This window comes from Pelodiscus sinensis, chromosome 11 (assembly GCF_052426305.1).
Source record: "Pelodiscus sinensis isolate ZL-2025 chromosome 11, ASM5242630v1, whole genome shotgun sequence".
Taxonomy (NCBI): domain Eukaryota; kingdom Metazoa; phylum Chordata; order Testudines; family Trionychidae; genus Pelodiscus; species Pelodiscus sinensis.
The window spans coordinates 36,062,972-36,086,416 of NC_143062.1; the positions used below are offsets into that span (position 1 = coordinate 36,062,972).

At 43.1% G+C, this 23,445-nt stretch overlaps 1 protein-coding gene and 1 long non-coding RNA gene across 3 annotated transcripts in view; one reads left to right on the forward strand and one right to left on the reverse strand.

The window, feature by feature from the left end:
* The window catches only part of ITPR1 (inositol 1,4,5-trisphosphate receptor type 1), a 267,345-nt gene that overhangs the window by 144,418 nt on the left and 99,482 nt on the right, over positions 1 to 23,445 (reverse strand). For both annotated transcript variants that reach the window (XM_089781233.1, XM_089781234.1), the window contains exons 14-23: positions 23,015 to 23,175; positions 13,594 to 13,735; positions 12,426 to 12,584; positions 11,737 to 11,909; positions 11,351 to 11,470; positions 8,446 to 8,640; positions 5,904 to 6,155; positions 4,201 to 4,342; positions 2,198 to 2,351; positions 1,652 to 1,839 (exon numbers count right to left, since the gene is read on the reverse strand). In XM_089781233.1, the coding sequence (XP_089637359.1) occupies positions 1,652 to 1,839; positions 2,198 to 2,351; positions 4,201 to 4,342; positions 5,904 to 6,155; positions 8,446 to 8,640; positions 11,351 to 11,470; positions 11,737 to 11,909; positions 12,426 to 12,584; positions 13,594 to 13,735; positions 23,015 to 23,175 (1,686 nt within the window). The remainder of the gene's footprint in view (positions 1 to 1,651; positions 1,840 to 2,197; positions 2,352 to 4,200; positions 4,343 to 5,903; positions 6,156 to 8,445; positions 8,641 to 11,350; positions 11,471 to 11,736; positions 11,910 to 12,425; positions 12,585 to 13,593; positions 13,736 to 23,014; positions 23,176 to 23,445) is intronic.
* On the forward strand, positions 11,449 to 23,019 carry LOC149523816 (uncharacterized). The gene is made up of 4 exons (XR_016350439.1): positions 11,449 to 11,705; positions 12,140 to 12,231; positions 21,376 to 21,482; positions 21,944 to 23,019. It is a non-coding gene; the product is annotated as an uncharacterized LOC149523816 (long non-coding RNA).

The window sequence follows — 23,445 nt, forward strand, 5'->3', positions numbered from 1 at the left end:
TGGAGAAAAAGGAGGGGCGTTGGGTTAGAGCAGGGGGCTGAAGCACCTTAAAGTCTTCATGGATGCAGAATGAGGCAGCCAACACAGATGTCATATTTAAATTCTGGGGCGGGGGAGGGGTGTGTGTGGGGAAATCAGCATGTACCTGGTTTACACTGTGTTTCTTTAAAGAAAACGAAAAGGCTACTGTTGGCCAGGCTGAAGCAATTATTCTGAGATACAAATCTCTTCCTTATTGTTTTTGAACCTCTCATATTTGCAGTGTGGGACAAATCCTGAATTTTTAGAACTATAAAAAAAGCCATATTCTTAAGAAAAGAAAAAAAAGAGGAAACCATAGCAGAGATCAACAAACTGGAGTGAAACGGGCACTTCAAATTGTGCTAATTTACTTCTTAGTTCAGTTTAACTTAAAAAAGGACAGGACATAATAGAACAGCAGTGTTTAAAAAAAAAAGCATCCCCAACATGTATTTTAAATTTAAGTGTGAGAATACTACTGTATTTAATTTTTTTTTTTTTAAATTTGATGTTTGTTCCTTGTCAAGTTCTCTGAAGAACTAAGGACTGGCCGTAAATTTTGTAAGTGACTAGAGATTTTTTTATTGGTTTTTGTCCAAAATGTCATGTAATGTTATTTTTAATCACTACATTCTGTGTACTATATCTATCTATAGATATTTAAAATTAAATATATAATACGTGGCTCTTCACACCCTATCCGCTGCTATTTTGGCTCTTCGTCTCTAACTGGTTGGCCACCCCTGCCTTATGCGTAGCTTTACTGCTGTTTGGCATGCTTTTACCCAGCAAGGGGCACCAACAGTATTTAGGCCTATGTGAATTACACTGTATCATCACGTAAGGGCAGGGACTGTTCTCCTTTCTACCTATAAATAGCCTTTCCTTGCTCTTTAAGCATTACTGCCACAACATTATGTTTGGTGGACATGGGGGCTAAGCTCACTCTTATGGCTTCATGACATCAGTGGCTTATTATCAAGACTTAGGAAAAATTAGAGACTAGTCGCATGTGTTTTACTCTATACTCTGGACACTTCTCTTGCTGTAGAGTTATGCAACGAAGGCATTGTATGTCATTTTAGTCACCCACATAAAAGCAGTTGCTTGACAGGGCAGTTCAGAACTATCCTCTTCAGGAAATCAGCCATGTAAAAAAAAAATATTAACTGTTAAAGAGCATGGTAAGTGGCTGAAGACCTACTGTGTCAGAAAGAGTCTAAAGGCCAAAGATCAGACTGGTTCAGTTGTGAGTCAGCATGTGTGTAACTCATCTCCCACCCACGAGACCATCTCTGCTCTAATAGTGTGGAAAATGTGTTTCACAGGAGTAAGTATTCGCGTCTGCAACACTCCTCCCCTCCAGCCACCCAGTATGAGAAGACAATCCAGACAGCAATGGAATGAAAGGGTCAGTGTCATAGAATCCAAGATTAGGGCTGGAAGAGACCTCAGGAGCTTCTCTAGTCCAACTGCCTGCTCAAAGCAGGACCAAACCCAACAAAATCATCCCAGCCAAGGCCTTACGCACTCAAACACCTCCCTAACACTACATTAAAAAAAACACATCCTCACATACAAGCACCACCTCACAGGATTTGAGACCCTGCTGCCATTGCAATTCTGATACCTGAAGTATTTCAATGATTTTCAGCTTGGTGTCCATCACCAGGATGTCTTCTTTCTCCGGTTCACTCTGTTTGACATTACCCTCAGGAGCAGTAGCAAGTGGAGTAATGGGTAAGAATCCTCCACCTCTGAGTACAACCTGGGTCATCAGCTCACCAACTCCATGAATGGATCTCATTACATTGCTCCCTTCAGAGAGGCAGGTAAAAACGCAGTAAGAAACAAGATGGTGCATTCAAACGACACGTAAGAGGATAAGCGACCTTCCACATGTCACAAAAAAATTATCTGTCTTAATACAAAACTAGGGGAATATTTTCCTCACCAGCCTTTGGGTTTGCACCTGAACTCTTTGTGCTTTTGGAAAACCCCGTTAGCCTTTGGAAATCTTCCTTTGATCTCCAAATTACACAGATAACCACCAAGGCGTCAATGGATAAAAGGGAAAAATTTGATGTCTATTTCACATATTTGGATCAAATTAATGTGGGCAAAGTCTTCCAATATTTCTCAGGAGTTGCCCCTACCATTTTTTCCTCCATCTTACCTTTACTTTCTTCTCCTTTTGCCATTTTGGTAATGGGGAAGATAGTAGCAATGTGCACACAGTCTAATATAGCCAGGAGGATTTTGGTTAGTCTTAGAAGGTCACAGAAGTTGTAGAAACCAAAATATATCAGATTTCTGGCTAAGTTCACAACCTATTAAAAATTAAAGCAATGATCAACACCTTTTGGGGGATAAAAATTCTGTTTCTTGATTTTTAGCTGTGCTCATTACCTTAATTGGTTGCTCTATATTAGCATATTCCAAAATAAGTTCACTGCTCACCACAGGTATATTTTGATACACAGAATTGCAAGATAACGAAAAGCATGATCATATTTGTTGACATGAGGCAGCAAATAAAGAAAGAGCAAGAGCACAAAAGTTATATAAATACACATTTTACACAACAATTATTACATTATTTGGTTACATAATGGTAACCATTAAACAGACTCAGAGGGAGTTTACAGAACAATTTTTCTAATCAAATCCTTAATGTTGCTAAAACCACAAATTTCACCACAAGGCTTAAAAAATCCTCTTTTTGAACAGTGCCAATAATTTGTTTGAAAAAATTTCCTTGCCTAATGTAGCCTCTTTCTGCAAGTAGCAAGAGAATCCCTCCGATATACAGTAAAACCTGTGTTATCCGGCGTGCTCGGGGATTAGGGAGTTCCGGTTATCTAAAAATTCCGGTTATCTGAGGGTCCCATTAACCTAGGAAACACCAGAGGACAGAGCCCTTTAAATCACTGCAGGAGCGCCACGATGTGCACACCATGTTATTTGGAGGGGGCGGGGTGCCACTCTCCGGGTGGCTCTGAGAACTGGATGCCTTGGCCCCACCCCTTCCTAGAGTGAGAGCCAATACACTAAAACTCCATTGGTCCGGCATCCAATGCTCCAGCACTCCTGATGGTCCGGCACCATCGGGAACCTGGAAGTGCTCCGGGCAGCCAGACAACTGGAGCTGCTCTGCGCCCGGCTTCCCCGATTCAGCCGCTGCTGAAACTAACCAGCAGCAGAATCGGGGAAGCTGGGGGCAGAGCAGCTGGGGTGCTGCTGGGTTGGTCCCCTAGCAGCGGCTGAATGGGGACGCCTGGGGCAGAGCCAGACTATCGTAAGGGGGGGCTATGAGGGGTCTCGGGTGGCATCTCCCCCCACTCCACCCTAGACCCCTCATAGTACCCCATTCCAATAGTCCAGCATATCTGATAACCCAGTACCCCCTGAGTCCTAAAGGTGCCGGATTATTGGAAGTTTACTGTAATAGCAAAACTCAAGTTTTTAATATTGGTAGTTTTGTAGTGTGAGGCAGTTGGTCTCACATTTGTATTTTGAGTTAGAGAAGATTAGTACTTCTTAAATAAAAAATTGTTAAGCCAATCATGGTAAACCAAGCCAGGCCTGTGCGCCTGAAGATGTGACAGTATTGTGGCTGGGGGCAACGAGAGTTAACAAAGTTTTCTGGTTAACAGAGTGCTGGATAACAAAGGTTGCACTGTATTTGTTATTCATGGGTATTGAATGACATTTCCTTAGCTATGGATTATTTATGAAACATTGCCCTGCATAGTCATGACATTATTCAAGCTCTTTATCAACCATAACAAAGAAAATTATATAAATGACACTCTACTGCTCTTTTACTGGATGAAAGTACAACCTCTTCTGGAACAAACACTTGGGCTTGCAAGCAAAGTTTAGGTTCTACAAACATTTGTGCCAGTAAAACTTGATTGTACGAGTCTAAGTGGGCACAAAAGTGAACATAGCTGCTGTAATTTATTTTTAAAATACATACGAGTATTTGTCCATTAAACATTAGTACGTGTACTTGCAGTCACTGACTTCAACAAGTTTACATGAGTAACAATTACTCACAAGGACAAAAAAGGTGTTAAAGGTTAGTACTCGCATAGCTCACCTTGTAATAAAGGCAAAATTGCAACATTCTGTTTTACTTTAGAAAGAGATTACAACATAAAACGAGTTAATTACCTCAAAAGTGAGTTTGTTTTTCTCTTTATCAGAGAAAGGGAACCTCTGACACACAACTTCTCTTAAATATTCCTCCACAAATTCCATGGTTTGTGCAAATCTCTCCTTAATTTCATCTTTGGAAGTTCCACTGCTGTCATAGCTGGAGAGGAAAAAATTAAACTTGAATTTAAAATGCACATAGACTTATTAAAATCCAGGTTCATCAAGGTATAAATAAGCTTAATGCTGTGAAACAATTTATTCCAAACCAAGGAGAAAGGAAGCTGAGACCATATTTTCCTGGCTTTTGCTGTTTTGGCCCATACACTCACTTTGCACTACTTTAAAATGTGAAAAAAGCAAGTTTGGTACCAATAAAAAGAAAGAACAAGGGAGAAAACATGTTTCTAATTGAAATGGTGATGAGTGACATGCAACAACAAAAGAGCAGATGTGATTACCAATGCTAACTCCAGATAAAAACTGGACTTTTACCTGTATGTAAAGAGACAAACTATTCTTTAATACTCCACGTTCTAGAGCTGTTTTGAAGAGGAATACACAAATAGGAATATGGGCAAGAGTGGAAAACTGGATGTATTATTGGAAATGGTCTGATTGGCTCAAATGCTTATTTTGCCATCTGAAAGTGGTCTGTTAATTTTCTAAAGGAAATCTAACGTAAGGGGAGGAAAGTTTAACGGTGAAGTAGTGCAGTGTTTCTCAGCCTTTTTTTAATAAAGTACCTCTTTAAAAAAAACTGTTAGTGCCTCCAGTACCTACAGTTTTCAGGCACACAATTTTTTTCTACCATTGCAACACATTTGTTTAAACAACTTAATCACAGACGGGTGGGCAATGACATTTTTGGGTGTAAAAAGTACAAAAATAATAAAGGGTTGTACAACTTAAAACAAAAATTCAGTTTTCTCCAAATTTCAGTTGTGTTGATGTTCCCTCTAGACTTCCTGAGTACCCCTAAGGGTACTTGTACCACTGGTTGAAAAAACACTGCAGTAGTACAATGAAGCAGTAGAGATTTAGAGCCCTCAACTCAACAGAACATGAAGAACTTATTCCCTGGGCTGGAAAAAAAAATCAAGTTGATTATGATATTTTAAAATAATACCTTGGTAGGAACAATCAAATTCATTACGTTATTTTAAAAATTATTTCTATTACAACAAGTAACTAGAGGCCATGGCCACAATACTAGAATCCCTCTGTGCTCGGCCCGGTACCAAAAGGTAGTCCCTTGTCCTGATGAGCTTGCACACTAATTAGACAAGTCACATGTGATGTTAGGGCAAACAAAGGTGCAAAGATTTTAGGTGAATTGCCTAGGTGACACAAAAAAAGTTACTGGTAAAACCAGGAACAGAACACATCTCTCCAATCCACCGAGTGCGGGACCATGTTGCCTTTTTCTGGGAAAAGACAAGGCAGCCACCATCCAGAACAACTAAGTGTTTCTAATCTAGGAAATTCTTCTCAGTAAGTGTCTCCATAAAGATATCTAGGAAATTCTTCTTGGTAAGTGTCTCTATAATGATATTTTTATACTACAAGGCTTTAATACTAATAATCGGCTAGCAAGATAAACACCAGTAAAACTTTGTTTTAAAGAAATAAAAGAGATGACTTATGATGTTAGGCTTTGTTTTTAAAATTAATAAATTTTTAAACTCTTTTCATTTTTCTCCTCTCTATCAAGTACTTACTCATCAATGGCAATTTCAGAAGGTATCTCAGACCACAAGCGAGCATACTTCACGGGTGTTACTTGTTCTTGAGGATCACGGTCAACATGCATATGCAGCATCAGCCGGCAGAAAGATGCTCTCAGATCATACGGTAAGTTTTCATCAGACATACAACGAAGAATGAGATCCACATCCAACTGGCCAGATATTTCATTTATGGCTAAGTATTGTCGATCAAGGCACATTCTAGCAAAAAGATTGAGCTGGTACCTGTAAAAGAAGAAATTTACACCTTAGTTTCCAGAAGTCAATATAAAGATAGGACCTAAAAATGTCAACAGTGTTTAGCAATTCATGTTTAGTTACATCATTTAAATCAACAGACACAGGATGCTTTAACAATAGAATAAATCACTTCCAAATACTAATAGAGGTAACAAAATTGGTGCATGAAGGACAACAGCTTCCCTAATGTCTCCTAGGTGCTCACAGTGTTATACATTTTCAAGAATTAAGCTGCACTCGGTTTTACTTTGCTAATGCTATTGCTTATGAAATACAAAGAGATTACAACAGTATGCCAAGCTTTTAGAAGCTGGCATACTTCTCACTAGCAGCTTTCAAGCAACTCTTGGTTACTTAGTTTCATTGACTCACTGCTTATTAAGCATATTAAAAGTTGGACATGTGCTCAAGTATCCTCATGAATTAAGGCATCAGTCTCCATACCAATTAGTCACAGGTAGATATAACAATTGTGTTCTTTTTTCCGTTCCCAAAACATCTAGCCAACAAGAACAGTGCAGGGACCTAGCATTCAAATCAACGCAAATACAACAGACTCTACACTGTAGTTCTTGGATTAAAATAAAGTGCACGTCCAACATGCTTTTATGTGTTTACATAATCCTACCAAATGAAACTCTAAAGAAGGTGGTTTTTCAATAAAAAAAAAAATTACAAGGTATTTAACTCAATCTTAAGCCTTTGTATGCTAGTCCATGGAATTTTTCCTTACACAATTGCTTCCTGCTCTCTTCACTATATATGTTTAGTTTGGAAAAAAGAAGATTAAGGGGGGTACATGATAGCGGTTTTCAAATATCTAAAAGGGTGTCACAAGGAGGAAGGAGAAAATTTGTTCCTCTTGGTTACTGAGGACAGGACAAGGAGTAATGGGCTTAAAGTGCAGCAGGGGAGGTTTAGATTGGACATTAGGAAAAAATTCCTAACTGTCAGGGTGGTCAAATATTGGAATAAATTGCCAAGGGAGGTGGTGGAATCTCCCTCTCTGGAGATATTTAAGAACAGGTTAGACAGACATCTGTCAGGGATGATGTAGACGGAGCTTGGTCCTGCCTTGAGGGCGGGGGGCTGGACTCTATGACCTCTCGAGGTCCCTTCCAGTCCTATTATTCTTTTATTTATTTATTTATATATATATATATATATATATATACATACACACACACACACACACACACACACACACGTTTAGAAGAAATCATCATTACGAGCATTGAAACAACTATTTGAGAAGAGGTCATAAGATTTGCATGGACTTTACAAACAGATAAAGGGGAGAAAAAAATTCTAAGAGGTTCACTTTGGGCCTGAATCTCTTAAATAGTCCAAATCTCTTAAACGTCCATTCTAATCCCTTTGAATAGTTCATCTGGTAAACTCATTAAAAGTTTTAAAACACAATATGCAAGGCAAAAGCAACAAGTAGTGGAAAAAGGAATTCTGGTGGTACTTTTTGTACCACAATAGCCAATAGTCTTTCAAACTATTTAAAAAAGTTTATAACCCAGACACAGGAATTTGGTCTGAGATGGAACTTGGAATTCTAACATGCCAAGCAACTGCAGTCTAGCCAAGTCATCTGGAAGCACTGCCTCATATTAGAGGCATAGCTTAAATGGTGAAAAAGGGAAAGAAAAAAAATTCAAACCCAACTTCTCATGGGGTTTTGCAAGTTTATATAGTGTCCTGGTGACCACTTTAAGACATCTAAGTCTGGAGCTCACAAATAATAATAATAAAAAAAAAAGCTTTGAAAGTGGCATCAAACTCTAGAGGCATTTTAGGAAAAGATCTAGTAGCAAGTTTTTGTTTCCTGAGTACTAGCTCACCTTCCTTTCAACAGCCCCTTATTACAGCTTGGATTTTAAGAACTAAAGTTAAGATCCTCCTGTAGAAAATAAACAACTGTGGAGAAAGCCAAACTCATGAGCATCTCTGGAGGAGACTCACCACACAGATATATACTACCTTGCATATAACTGCTCCCTAACTCTTACATACTTGGAACCTCATTTATTCTGTATTTGCACTAACATTTACTTATGCTCACACTGATTATTTGACTTCTATCTGACATCAATCACAATTCTGCACTTCAAGCAGATTCATCATGCAAAGAAAGCTTTATACCATTTTCTATTGGGTACTGAGGCCAGCATGCTAAGTCTTTATTTGTAGCTAATATCTTGAACAGACTTTTACCCACACAGTCGTTGTTACCCTGTCAAAACTGACTACTGCACATGGTGTTAACCTGTAATAGCTGAGTATATCCCGATCTTCCTTCTGCCCTTCTTTAGCATCCTGAGCCAACTCTCTGACACTCTTACTGCGGATTTCCTTGTTGGTGTCTCGCCAAAACAGCCAAACTTCTTCTTCATCTTCTCCAACCTCCAAGGTGTTTTCTCCACTTGATACCTCTTCAAATTCAAACCGAGAGAGAACCAACCTGGCAGAATCAAAGGGATTAGACAACAAAATAATGCAGTGTGTGATATCTTAAAATATTTTGTTTCAGGACAATTGGCGTACATCTACACTGCACAGTTATTTCAGAATAAGCTATTCCGGAACAGTTATTTCATAACAGCACATCTACACATCAGGGAAGCCTCAAAATTAGTCCGAGGCAGGTTTCCTAATGTAGATGTGCTATCTCGATTTAGAACCCCAGGAGGAATATCTTAGAACGGCCCTGGTGAGGGCTATTTTGAAACAGCAGAAGTGAAGCGTCTACACACGCCTTATTTAGAAATAGCTATTTTGGAACAAGCGTTATTCTTCATAGAAGGAGGTTTACAGAAGTTGGAATATGTCAAAATTATTTCAAAGTAACGGAATTGCTGTGTAGACGCTCACATAGTTATTTCGGAATAACAGCCTTTATTCTAAAATAACTTTGCTGTGTAGACACACCCTTGCTGAGCACACTAACCGTGATCTGCATTGTTCCTCAGGAGACTTGCATTCATGTACTATACACAGCTTTTGTTTCTCAACACGATCATGAAAAAAAAAAACCAGATAATTTTTCAAGTAGATAAAATAGGCAAGATTTTTTTTTACTACATAATGATCTTAGGTGTCCAGATAGCTCTACCTAGGTTTTCAAGTAAGTACTGATTAGCCACTATGAAAAGTAATCCACACGTGTGTATAGTCTATTTTTGATTGGTTCTAAAAGGGAATTTCATTTTGTGACCATCTACATGGATGAAGCAACCCAGGGTATCATCTAGGATTTAAAAAAAAAAAATATCTCCAAAAAGAAATCTATGTAGGAAACACTAGTTCAAAGAATAAAATCTAGGAAGATATTACCTGTAAATATATGTATTCACCAAAACATTGAGTAGGTAAGCTTTGATCTATTCAATATCCCACAAATGGAACTGAACTTCATTCGCTTTGGGTTTCAGAAACATAATTAAGTCAAAGAATTACCTGATATTTAAAATCAGGGTTTTTAGAATCTAACCAAAATAAGGATCACTAACTTCATAAACAATGGGCACAAAATTAAACACATCAGCAAGAGACACTGAAACCTGGCAGAGTTCTAGTAGAGAAAGACATTTAGACACAATATTTTCAATCTTGTCTAACCTGGAAATTGTGCCTGCAAGGTCTCTCCTATTTATCTAGGTTTCATTTATTACCTAGCCAAGATATATTTCACTCTTCTTGACCTCTTTTTTTAATATTAACCTTCTATTAATTCCAGGTGTCAACTAAGCCCAGTTTTTTGGAATCTGGTGTTATGCACAGTCATCATTTAGTTACTCTCAAGGAATGAAAATTGTCATTTTGACCCCAGAAATGGAATGGGTAACTAAAAATATCCCTTTTTTGCCCTGCTGTGAGCATGAGCACAGTGATCAGAGAGCTGGTTGAAAACTTTTTGTCAGAATGATTCTTTTGATGAAAAAATGCCCATTTCACAAAACTGAAATTTTCTGAGAGAAATAAAATTTTTGAGAGAAAAAAAATACCCCCCCCCCCCCCAATTTTTCCTGAGGGACAAAAAAAATGACAGTTCCCTGCCTGACAGGCTCTTGTCAGTTTCACATTCCCTCTGTGAAATAGACAAAACCATTCCTGGAGGACTTTCAAGACTGGGCACCAGGATGCTGTTCCTCCCTGCCACCTGGAGACAGAGAGTAGGAAATGTAGAGCTAATTGTGTGAACTCTCTGCCTCTCCAGCCCCTGTAGGTGCAGTAAAAGACAAGCTTTCTTCCTCAGTGGCTCCGAGAGCTGCAAGGACAGAAAGGTGGCAACAGGCTCTTTAAACTTCATTTGTGAAATTAACAAGAGCTGTCTGAGTCAGCAGGGAAGCAACAACAAAAAAAAAAAAAAAACAAAAAAAAAAAAAAAAAAAACCACCACACCAATTCCCCTTAAATGTTTTTTTCCTTAAAATTTTTCCTTAGGAAGAGTTGTATGCTTTTGATATTTTGTCTCAGTTCAGCACAAATTCTCCCCCTACCCCAAATATCTTTTGTGGGAAGACTAACAGAACAACTAATAGTCTTGCAGCACCTTCCAACCTAATTCTAAGTTCTTGATACCATCTACATTTTTTGTTACTCTGCAAGGTGCTGCAACTCTTTAGTTTTTCTAGGTACAGATTAACATGGCTACGCCTCTGAAATTTTTCCATGGGAAGAGTTTTCATTTTTTGGAGAGCGCGGATTTCGTAACGGTGCTGTTCACTGCAGTCAATCAATCGGCTATGGTAATTCTAAGGGCCCAGAGAATAACCAGGTTCATGGGACCTGGAACACCGTCTTGTAAAGCCTGCTTCCAGAGTAATTGCTTACCTAGCTCAGAAGAACATTCTAGTGCCTCTGAATGTAGTTAAGGTTTAAAGAGTTCAAGATTTAAAACATGGGACACAAGAGTAGAGCTTCTCTCAGTATTATCCAACTGCCTGATTAAAATATTAAATATCAGAAAGACATCTAGGGTAGATCAAGCCAGGATTCCATCTGGCAGTCATTTTCCTGCCTCCAACGCTCACTTACTGCATAGTTAGAGAGGCCCTAACACACTTTAAGCTTGGTATTCTCTGTACCTTGAGGATAGCATTCTCAATGCTTTCATCCACCTTCCTTATAGGCCATCTAGAAAGCAATTTATAAAAAAAGTCTCAGCTTACTTTGTCTCGATGAGAATGTCTGAATTGGCTGGATTCAACACGGCTTTGCAAATCAGTTCCTGTGTCACCGGAATAGACTTGTTCATGGAGACACACAAATCTGACAGATAATCCAAAAACCTATTGAGAAATAAGAGAACAAAACTTATTAATTCCCTGCCAAGGTTCTTCAGCTGACGTCTTTATAATGAGAAAAACATTTGGAAAACCAAGTTACTTTGCAAAACAAGTGAAGCCATTGCCTTGGTGGAAAGTCATGGACAGTCTCAGAGGAAAAGGTGGATTAAACATGCTTCCTAAATACAGAACCAAGTTGGCTGCTACAGATCTCACCGATGACAAGTAAGAGAAAAAGGTAACTATGTACTAATACCAATCCATCTTACCTGGGCTCCCTGTTCTTCCTTACAAGACTAACGAAAGTGTCAATTTCAGCAGCTGTAATGTGCTTCTCTAGAAGTTTGCGATTGTTGTGAAGCAAGGCTGTAATTGTATCTTCTGCCAGAACATCATAACCAATTTGTTTCTGCATGAAGCCAAACTGCTTGGCGATATATTCCTAAGAAAGGAGAAGGAAAAAGTGTTCTAATCTCACTTAATATTTAAAGGAGAAATAAAAAAATAGCTGTTTATATCACTGTTCTAAAAGGAACAGCTTGGCTAGTTTTTATTGTTCCTATGATTCAGGACCACACTGCAAAGCAGGATAAAACCCCTAAAAGCATAGCAATGGACAATTTTTATGGATCCACAGCTACTGGGTATGACACAATCTGCCCTTACTCTTAGAACATTGAGAAGACTTGGTTTTAAACCGACTGATAGTGACGGTAAAAGCTGTAGAATGTACTGAGGACTCAACATCACTTGAAATTTTGAAGGTAAGAACAAAGAAATGCTTAATATTCTGCTGGTTTAGACAGCGTTAATAACAAATTTAAGTTCCTGTGAGTCATGACACTATTTATACGGTACATAATTTTTGATGAACACACTCACTCACACTCAGAGCTTTGTTTTGCTTTGGAGAAGTAATACCACGAGTCTTTTCGACGAGCTCTCACACATCACAAACCTGATTCTTTCTGTAATCTTGCTGTGAATGCCTCAGCACCCTGTAGCAGAGCCTGCAAATGTGTCTGAAAGGAGCGTGACGCTGGTCCCCAAGCTCCTCCAGCCTCAACATTGGTCCATCTCCACAGTCTGTAAATGGTGCTTGTAACAACTTGAAAATCTGTGAAGTTAATTTAGAAAATACTGAATTACGTGCTACCTGTACACCTGCACCCCTTCCTTGCTGCTACTTTGTGGCTTCTGCTACAGAATAGTTTAAATGTTGCCTACACCACCACCAGCCACATGTCAGTTCTGAAGACTATTAGTTTCTCCCACATGAACATCCATAAGCTTCCTACCTCTGCACAGTCTGGACAAAGGAGCCATCTGCAAAGAGGACATGGATGATCACTTACATCCAATGCCACTTTCACCCCATTTTAGTCTTTGGTTTTCCCTACTGTGGTATCTTCCAGCAGTGTGACACCTAGAGTTACATTCTGGCCCATTCTGAGAGGAGATTGTTAAAAACTGGCGAGGCACATGTTGCTTTCGCTGAGGCAAAAGGGCGTCAGCGGGTCGGTTCCAGCCCGCCAAGTGGGTGGATCCAGCCCGCAGAATCCCTGCTGCTCCCTTGCCCCCAGGCAAATTAGGGCCTGAGGGCAGGGGAGTGCCCAAAGCCTCCTCCCGCCCTGTCAGGAGCACGTTGAGCTTGGAAGCGCTGTGCGCTGCTCGCAAAGGGGCGGGGGGGAGAGAGCGGAGGAGGCTTTGCACGCTCCCTTGCCCCCAGGCCAATCAGGATCTGCGGGCGGCGGAGCTGTGTGAAGCTTTCTTCACCCTGCCCCAGCCCTGTGAGGGGCCTGCAGCACTTCAAAGTGACACGTGCTCCTCTCAGAATGGGAAAAGGCTTCGCGCTCCCCCTCCCCAGGCCCTGATTGGCCTGGAGACGGGGGAGCGTGCCAAGCCTCTTCCAGGGCATGGGTGCCTAGTGGGAAGGAGGGGGGCAAAGGGGCTCCCCTACCCCAGGCCAATCATGCAGGGTGGTCCGGGGCTACTTCAACAATTTTTGAAGTGGCCTCCAGGCAAAAATTATTGCCCACCCCTGCTTTAACGCAACTAACTTGCACTATTCTGTATTCTGAGGATCTGCTCTCCTCAGAATCTGTTATGTGATAAAAACATCTTACCTGCTTTAGGATATTTTGCTCTCTCATCAGCTTTTGCCGTTCACGATTCGGTTTAGAAAATACCACTTCAAGCACATCTTGCCCAGAATTAGTACCACCCGTAACAAAGTAAACCAAATCCTCCAGCAGCTTGGTAACAGACCTATACACATAACACAAGCGTCAATGCAGAATTAGAACTATCAATTGTGGGGAAAAAAAGTTAAACACACACTTCAGTTCTTCAAATGTTATGTTAAGATTTCATCAGGAGATAACCCAGAAGTAGGAGCACATGAGACTGCATGCTTCACGCTGGGGTTCTATTTGCCAGATTCTGCTAGTTTTTGTTCACACCAATTTTTCCTTCCGGTATTAGGAAAATGACACGCACTGCAAGCAAAGGCACATGAAGTGATGTGCGTGCAGATTGCACACAACATTGTGAGAGCCGTGTGCTCCCTCTGCATCCTATCCAAGTACTGAAATGGTTCAACTGGCAGACACCACAAATTCTAGGCACGCAAGTACAGTTAGCAAAAAACAAACAAACAAAAGAACACCCCCCCAACAAAAAACAAAAAAAACAAAAAACGGTTACTTACCTCCTAACTGTTGTTCTTCAAGATGTGTTGCTTATGTCCATTCCACTGGGTGCATGCATGCCGCATGCATAATTCCCGGAACTTTTTTACCCTTAGCAGTACCCGCTGGGCCAGCCTGGGGAGCCCCCTACAGTGGCGCCACTATAGCCATGCATATATACCCCTGCCGGCCCCAACGCCCCTCAGTTCCTTCTTGACGGACATTCCGACGAAGGGGAGGCAGGTGGGATTGGAATGGACATAAGCAACACATCTCGAAGAACAACAGTTATGAGGTAAGTAACCATTTTTTCTTCAAGTGCTTGCTTATGTCCATTCCACTAGGTGATTCCCAAGCTATACCAATGGAGGCAGGGTTGGAAACCTAGCGAGAAATGGACTGAAGCACTGCTACCCCTACAGCTGCATCCTGCCTAGCCTGCTGTGTGATTGCATAGTGGGAAGTAAACTTGTCAATCGATGACCCATGGCCGCCCTACAGATGTCCAAGATTGGCACCTGCGCCAGAAAAGCTGTGGATGATGCCCAGGCCCTGGTCGAGTGGGCCGTAACAGGGGGCGCTGGCTTCCCTTGCAGGTCGTAACATGCCCTGATACAAGCAGTAATCCATGATGACAGACATTGCACTGACACCAGGGAACCCACCATCCTTTCAGCTATGGAGACAAAAGCTGTGTGGACTTACGGAATTGTCAGGAGGGCACAAGCTTTTTATTTTGAAAGAACGAGACCTCTAGAGTGTGCCAGGCCTGCATAGGCTGTAGTCGCAGCCTGGCGTGCCTCACAACGTAGGTACACATCGCCATATGGCCCCATCAGCCTCAGGCATTGCCTTGCTGTAGTCAGAGGGGTGGACTGCAGTTTGTGGACCGCCACCCTTATGGTCTAGAACCTGGGATATGGAAGGTAGGCCCTCCCTGCTGAAGCGTCTAGTCTCACCCTCACAAATTCTATGACCTGGGTCGGAATGAGCATAGACTTCACCTCGTTCAGCCACAGCCCCAACCTCGAAAAGGTTTGCTTGGCTAGACATATGAACTGGGAGACCTGATCCCTCGACCTCCCTCTGATAAACCAATCGTCCAGGTAGGGGTAGATGTGGACCCCATTCCTTCTCAGGAAGGCCGCCAACACAGCCATGCATTTTGTAAACACCCTTGGTGCCGTGGACAGGCAGAAGGGTAGCACTGCAAACAGATAGTAGTGGGGCCCTACAATGAACCTCAGGAATCTCCTGTGGTGAGGGGAAATGGAAATGTGGAAGTACGCATCCCGTAAGTCGAAGGCGGCACACCAGCTTCCCAGATCGAGTGAGGGGGATGATGAAGGCCAGCGTTACCATCCTGAACCTTGATTTTTTTATGAAGGCGTTGAGCCTTCTGAGGTCCAGAATGGGGCGAAGGCCCCCCTTGGACTTTGGGACAAGGAAGTAGTGGGAATAAAACTCCTTTCCCCTGAACTCCAAGAGAACCTCCTCCACTGTCCCTAGGGAAAGGAGCACGGAGACTTCCTGCTGGAGGAGGTGCTCATGAGAGAGATCCCTGAAAAGTGACAGGGAAAGGGGGTGGGGGAAAGGAAAGGATAAGAAAGGGATAGAATAGCCCCTTGCCACCACCTCTAGGACCCAATGGTCTGACGTGATGGTACACCAGGCCTGGTGGAAAGGGAACAGTGTCTGAGAAGGGTCAATCTGAGACTACGGCTTGTGTGTCGTCCTTGGGCGCAACCTCAAACACCCGACTTGGGGCCCTGGGACTTATTGGGCAGCCCGATTGTGGTTCGAGCCCGAATGAGAACGCATCCTCGTATTGTGGGCAAAACCACCTCTATTTTTGTTCCTGCTGTCAAACCTGGCCCCCTGACTGTAGCCCCTCTACCCCTGGAAGCTCAAAGGGCAGCACTGAGACACAGGGGCGTGCAGGCCCAAGGATTTCAGGGTCACCCTGGAGTCGTTTAGGCTATGGAGCCTGCTATCAGTTTGCTCCTAAAACAGGCCTGTCCCCTCAAAAGGGAAGGTCCAGAGACCTGCAGCCAAGAACTCCAGTGCATAACGATGCTGGTGGCCCTGGCAGCAAAGTCCGCCGCTATGAGTCTTGAGGCAAACTGGCCTTGAACTTATCGGTTGCTACCCAATTGTTAAAAGCGTACAGGCTGAGCAGGACCTGCTGGTTAGCTATCCTCAGCTGTCAACTAGCTGTTGCATATGCCTTCCTCCCCAGGAGATTAAGCTTTTTGGGCTTCTTACTCTTGGGCATGGGCCCCAACTGCCCTTGCCTCTCCTGTTGGCAGTGGTGCAGGCAGCCTGCCGACCCTGGTGGGGGGTGGGAAAATAAGTGCTCATAGCCCACCTAAGGGACAAAGTACCATCTTTCTACCCCTTTCTGCGAAGGGGGCATAGCGGCCGGGGTTTGCCAGAGGGTCTTTGATTTTTGCATCATCTTGTTCAGCGGGAGGGCAATCTTAGTGGGGCCCTCTGCCATAATGATGTCTATCACCGGGCTTTACCTCCTTTACCTCCTGGGCTCGAACCCCCAAATTCTGGGCCAGCCTTCTGAGGAGGTCCTGCTGTGCCGTCGCGTCCATGGAAGGCATCAAGGGTGATGGGTCGGCCAAGGCCTCATCCGGAGACAAGGAAGACTCCCCCCTTGCCACTGGCAGATTCTGCGGGACACCGGTCCCAGATTCCTGAGTTGGACATGACATTGACTGGGCCTGAGTGAGGGGCTGGACAACCTTCTGGGAGGGAACACCTGTTCCAAGTGACCCTGTGGGGCTAGCCCTGCTCTCAGACTCCACTCTGACCAGTGGAGTGGCTGAGGGGGCTGATCTATGCTCCAAGTAGGAAGAGACACCAACCGACCCTGACCTCGCCAGGTCCTGACCCTGGGCCTGGTGGTACGCCAATGGGGTCCAGAACAGTCATTGCAGATGGGGTTGACACTGGGGAGGCACCTCTGGATGCTGGTGTCTCTGGGTCTGCGACCAGGAACTCAAAGGGTGCCAAGACCTGGACAGGTACTGAGGGCTTGACCTGCGTGACCTGCTGGAGCACCTGGAGGAAGCCCTCAAAGAGAAGGACTGTACATCGGATTTGGAGGAATACTCTGATGCCGACCAAGGCGGTGCCGCTGAGCGTTCCGGGTCCCTCTGGGCCTGATTGGAAATTGCTGCTGGCAGTGCCGAAGGTGGCATGGACGCGGAGTCTGGGGCTGGCGGACGCAAAAGTGGAGATGTGACGTAGTGGGGGTACCTTGCTAGGGCTGTGGCGACCTCTGCTGTCTGTAAGAGGACCCAGCAGGGAAGTGGGGAGTCATTATGCAAAGGTGGCTCCAAACTGGTCTGACCAGCCGCCCCCCATGGGGAGAAACAAAGGAAGGTGGAATGCTGCCCTGGCTGGGGGCAGGGCTGGAGGAGAGGTGGTGAGTTCCTGTCTGGAAAGCAGGGGAGAAGGAGCTGGGGAGGGGGCTAGGACTTCCCCATCTCAAGGGGGGGTACTGAGGTATCTTAGCCCCAGTTCCTGTAACTAGATGACATCTGTGCTGTGCTATATCCTGGAGAAGCAATAAACTACCTCCATTCTACTGGCTGGGGGAGTCTGTTCGTGACATTTGGGGGTGCAGGAGACGGGGGACCCCAATGCGCCATCACAGGAGACACCTGCGGCCTTTCCCGCACCTGGTCCTGCGCCCCCAAGGGTGGTGCCAGCCAGCTCAACTGGGTGGGCCGCATCAGGAACGGCGGTACCGAGGCCCAAGAGGCCGGAGAACGCAGCACCAAGTGAGACAGCAGTGCCGTGACGGGTGGTACCAGAGCTGTCTCTGGCACTGAGATGAGCGGCGCTGGGGCAGATAGCAGCAGTGTTGGGGCAGACAGCAATGGTGCCAGCGAAACCGTGGGACCATGCAGTGCCAGACCAGGAGATGCTGTGAATTCGATGAGTTCCTGAGCCGCCAAAAACGTCTCTGGTGTCAACGGTGGACGGACCTTCTCCATGGACAGGCCTGGAGATTCAGGACTGCTCCACCTGTGAGAGCTAGGCCCTTGCGGTGCCGCTCCCACTCCCACACAGGAGAGGTGGGGCACCCTTCCTTAAGGCATGCCCCCCTTCTTGAAGGCGACATGCCCATGTGTACCTTCTTGTGCGACTCCAGGGCTGGGGATTGAGAGCTGTGCCGTGGAGCCAGCTGATAGTTCTGCACCAAGGAGCTCTTCTCCTGATGCCCAAAGTCCTGCACCGACCCCGGAGCACTCTGTACCAATGGAGTGTCTGGTGTTGACGCGCCAACTCCATGAGAATCAACTGAAGGCAGGAGTTGCGTTCCCACTTGGTACAGGGCTTGAAATACTTGGAAATCTTACAGACATCTATAAGGTGTCCCTCACCCAAGCACTTTAAACAGCCTTTATACGGGTTGCCGCAGGGCATAGGCTTGGAACAACACCGGCATGGTTTGAAGCCTTGTGGCCCCAGCATACCCTACCTCGACACAGGAGGGGAGATGAAAACTATCCAAATACACTAACTATAGAAAAAACAAACACCACACAACACTAACTATAAGTAAACTATTTACACCAAGGTAAGAGAAAGCCAAGAGTAGTCTTGCAAGCAAGATGAACATTCCAGTCGACCGTCACGGGCGGTAAGAAGGAACTGAGGCGGGGTGGGGCCAGCAGGGGTATTTATGTGTGGCTATAGTGGTGCCACTGTAGGGGGCTCCCCAGGCTGGCCCAACGGGTACTACTAAGGGTAAAACAAAGTCCCTGGGAATCATAAATATGGTGCGCATGCACCTAGTGGAATGGACATAAGCAAGCACTCGAAGAAGAACTACCCTATCCTGGGAGACTGTCTTGGCTACAAAAGTCTTGCAGCCCAGTAAGATGCAGGGCCATTCATGTGGTCTATTCACTAGCCTAAGTTGCCTTTCACTCATGGAGACTTATTGTTCAATAGCCATATTACAGAGGAAGTGGAAATGACATAATGCTAGCATCCCATACGCCCGTTACTGTGTTAAAGATAATCAGATACAGAGCCTCTTCATGCAAATTTTGGAAGCTTGAGATCATCAGTTCTATACACCAGGCAGCATGCATTCCTTCCACACAGTCACAAATTCTGCAAACACTGCACCGGGGAGGGGTGGTGTGAGAGGACCCATGTTCAGCCCTTGAAGGCAAGTCTGACCTATGCAGGTTACAAAACCTCACTCACTCATTGCTTTAGTAGGCCCATACCCTGCTGAGTTACTGAAAAGTTCAAATCTTCATTTCAAGACTTCAAGTTGCTGAGAATCCACCATTTGCTCTACTTCAAACCAGCATGTGACCCATGCAGCTAAGCGTGGTGAAAAATAAACCAGTTTCTCTGTCAATCTCATTGGGAGAAATCCCTTCCGGATCCCAAATCTAGTGTATCAGTTAGACCCTGAACATGTGCTAAGACCCACCAGCTTCAGACTTGAAAAAAAAGTTATGTTCCCCACCTCCCACGATTCTCCTTGAAAGGCTGTTCCAGAATTTCACTCCTAAATGATTAAAAACCTTTGTGTAATTTCTCATCTCAGCATGCCAATGGCTAGGAGTTATATCCAGGAGTTCTTGCGCCAATATTAGCCCTTAAACTTCAATAACTTCTCCCCCTACCTGGTGCCTATATTTCTGATGCATTTACGGAAAGCAATCACATCCGCTATCAACCTTTGTTAAGAGAAACAAGCCAAGTTCCTTAAGTTGGTTCTCTATTCCTCTGATCATCCTAGCCCCTGTTCTAGTTTGAATTCATCTTTCTTAAACATACATTGAAGATCTCACCAGTGCCTTGTGTAGAGGTAGCAACAATTCCTTGGCTCTACTTGAATTAACCTCACTTTATGTAGCCAACATTAGCTTTTTTCAGTCACATCACATTGAAAACTCTGTCATCCTGTGATATACCCAGGTGTTCCTCCCCATTCACTTCAAAATGATAAGTACCTTGTTTATAGCAATAATTCTTGTTAGCCTTTAACTGCATAACTATTCAACTTCAGCCCATGTCTATTACTCCAGTTTTCAGGTCATCCAAGACTTCTCGGATGATATCCTGGTTCTCCTTTGTATTGGCAATACATACTAACTTTGCATCATTTGCAAGTTTTATTGACACAGAAAATGAGAGCATGTAAGATCTTTACTAAAAATGTTAAAAATCTGTGCCAGTCTTGACCCTTGGGGAACTCCACTAATACCCTGGCTGGTCCCTAACCCACTCGTCTCCCCTTTAACCAGACCCGTACCAACTTTGTAATCCTCGTATTAATCCTCATCTTCTCCAATTTAATTAATAATTTCCCATGGGAAACTATATCAAATGCTTTACTGAAATCCAAGTAGATTAGGTCAGCTGCACTTCATTTATCTAGATAATTGGTCATCTTCTCAAGAAAAAGACCAGGTATGGCTTATTTGATCTACCTTTTGTAAAACCATGCTGTATTTTAATCACAATTCCCGTTTACCTCTGTGTCCCTAGCTGCTCTCTTTCATGGCTTGCCCCCAAAATATCAAGGAGTGCCCATGTGAGCACAACTTGAGATCCTCTGGTATCACAGAAATGTAGAGGTAGAAATCAATCATCAAATCCAGTTCCCTAAGCTATACCAGTGTCATGTAAATGTACAAGCGGCGAGGAGTCCTGTGGCACCTTATAGACTAACTGAAGTATAGGAGCATAAGCTTTCATGGGCAAAGACCCATGAAAGCTTATGCTCCTACACTTCAGTTAGTCTATAAGATGCCACAGGACTCCTCGCCGCTTTTGCAGATTCAGACTAACACGGCTACCCCTCTGATACATGTAAATGTACATCTCCCTCACAGATGTTTCTAAAAACCTTCAATGAAGTTTTCACAGCCTCCCATGGAAGCCTATTTAAGAGCTTAACTAGCCCCATAATAAGGAAGTTTTTCTAATATCTAAGATTAAATCTCCCTTATTACAGTTTAAGAGAATTACTTCTTTGTCCTACCTTCAGGGGATACAGAAGATAATTAATAACTGTTCTCCTGTAACAACCCTTACATTTATTTGTCACCTGTTTTCAAGTCCCGCCAAGTCTTCTCTTCTCAAGACTCAACACGCCCAGTTTCTTAACATTTCCTTCAAAGTCATCATTTCTAAACCTTTTGTCACTTTTCTTTTGTTCTCTTCTAGACTGTTTCCAATTTATCTACATCTTTCCTAAAATGGGGCACCCAGAATTAGATACAATAATCCATCTGAAGCCTCACTAGTGTGTACATATGACACTCCTCAATAAGGTAAGTATTTTTTGCAAATGTACCACATAGTGAATTATAAATTGAATGACTCCACAATAACCTCTACATCCTTTACAGCAATTATTTCACATTTTGTAGTTGCATTTGATTTGTCCTTCCTACGTTTTTTGTGCTAGTCTGTTGAATTCTAGAATTCAGACCAATTTGTCCAGGTTGATTCGAATTCTTATCCTGTTTTTCAAAGTTCTTGGAACCCCTCCCAACTTGATGTAATCTGCAAATGTTATAAACACACTCTCCATATCATTATCCAAATCATGAAGGAAAATATTGAAAAGCATCCGACTCAGGATTTATGGGATCTTACTAGATACACCCTTCCAATTTGACAGTTTTCAGTGTATAATGAACAGTCATGCTTGGGGTCCCTGCTTTTTATATGCAGAATTTTGGGACCATTTGATATATATTGTGCATTGATTCAGTGATGCTCCCCACAGGCCTCCGTTCATCTCCTCTGTACAGGCATATGGAGGAAAACAGAGTTCTTCTGTAAATAATACAGGTAATCTTTGGACTTACAAATTTTTTCAATTGACTGACCATTTCTTCCTTATGATACTTGTTTCGCTCTTTCAAAGGAAGTCGGCAGGAGAACAGTGCACATCACATGCTGAACCTCAGCCAATCACTGATCTCGCTGTTCCAACCTTCTGAGTGGCTGAGCCTGTGGCTGGGAGCCAGGCAACCAAAAACAAGTGGCAATGCTGCCTGGCAACAGAAGCCATCAAACAAGCAACTGACAGGAACCCTCTTTCAGCTGTGTTCTTGCACATCAAAGCATATGTGATTTTGTGTTTATCTGAATGCTGTTCACCAAATAGATAGATGGATGTTGTTACACTAGTCATCTATATTTCATTTAGTGCAAAAATCTTGGTTACTGTGGTGAAAACAGCGCATCAAACCTTGATTCAGGAACCAATTCCCACTTAACATTATTGATTCCTATAGGAAAAGCAGTTTCGACTTACAACGCAATTCCAAGGAGCAAATTGTGTTGGAAGTCCAAGAACTCCCTTTAGTTGATAACTTGTCCGAGTATGGTCTTTCAACCAGCTCTGAAGCCACCTTATAGTAATTTAATCTAGATTACATCTCCATAGTATATCATGTGGGACTGTGTCAAAAGACTTATTTAAAATCAAAATACATCAAGGCTATAGTTTCCTTGTATCCATTAGGTCAGGAACACCATCAAAGAAGGACATGAGACTGGTTTGGTATTATTTGTTCTTGACAAACACATGCTAGCTATGCCTTATAATCCCACGATCATCCATGTGCTTACAACATGATTTTTTTAAATCATTTGTTTCACTATCTTTGTAGTTATCAAAGTGAGACTGACTGGTCTAATTCCCCAGGTCCTCTTTGTTCTTTCAAGCACAAGGCTGGGGAGAAGAAACTAACTACAGAATCGGTATCATCGCAACTTTGCTTTGAAGGAAAGAGTCACTGAGTAAAACCAGCCCGGTCACCACAAGAGGCATGGTTCTTGAGGCCCCTACCTTCTTTCGTTCTGGGTAATTGTTCCCTTTTCCAACTTGCCAGCAATAGAGCCCAACACCTTGCTTGCATCATTTGCAAAGTCCAAGTCCCGAACTTCTGCAGGAGAAACTGGTACTATAGCAAAAGCTTCTTTGTCCTCTTTTACTGGAGAGGTCCCAATCTAAAACCCAAGGTAATTGTATTATTACATTAAGACACAAAGGGGCAAAGCAACACAGAAGTAAATCAGTAATATTGAAAGAAACCACAGTCCTAACAAGAGAGGAGATTAAAAACATCAGGATAATATTTTTCATTGAGAATGAAGTTTAAGAACAGCACACTTCAATGCACATCTATAGTGAGGATTTAAAATCCCATTTAATTGGTTAACCAGTGAAACATTAATTGGTTAACTAGTTAAACCCACAGATAGGGGTTGCTCCTGTCC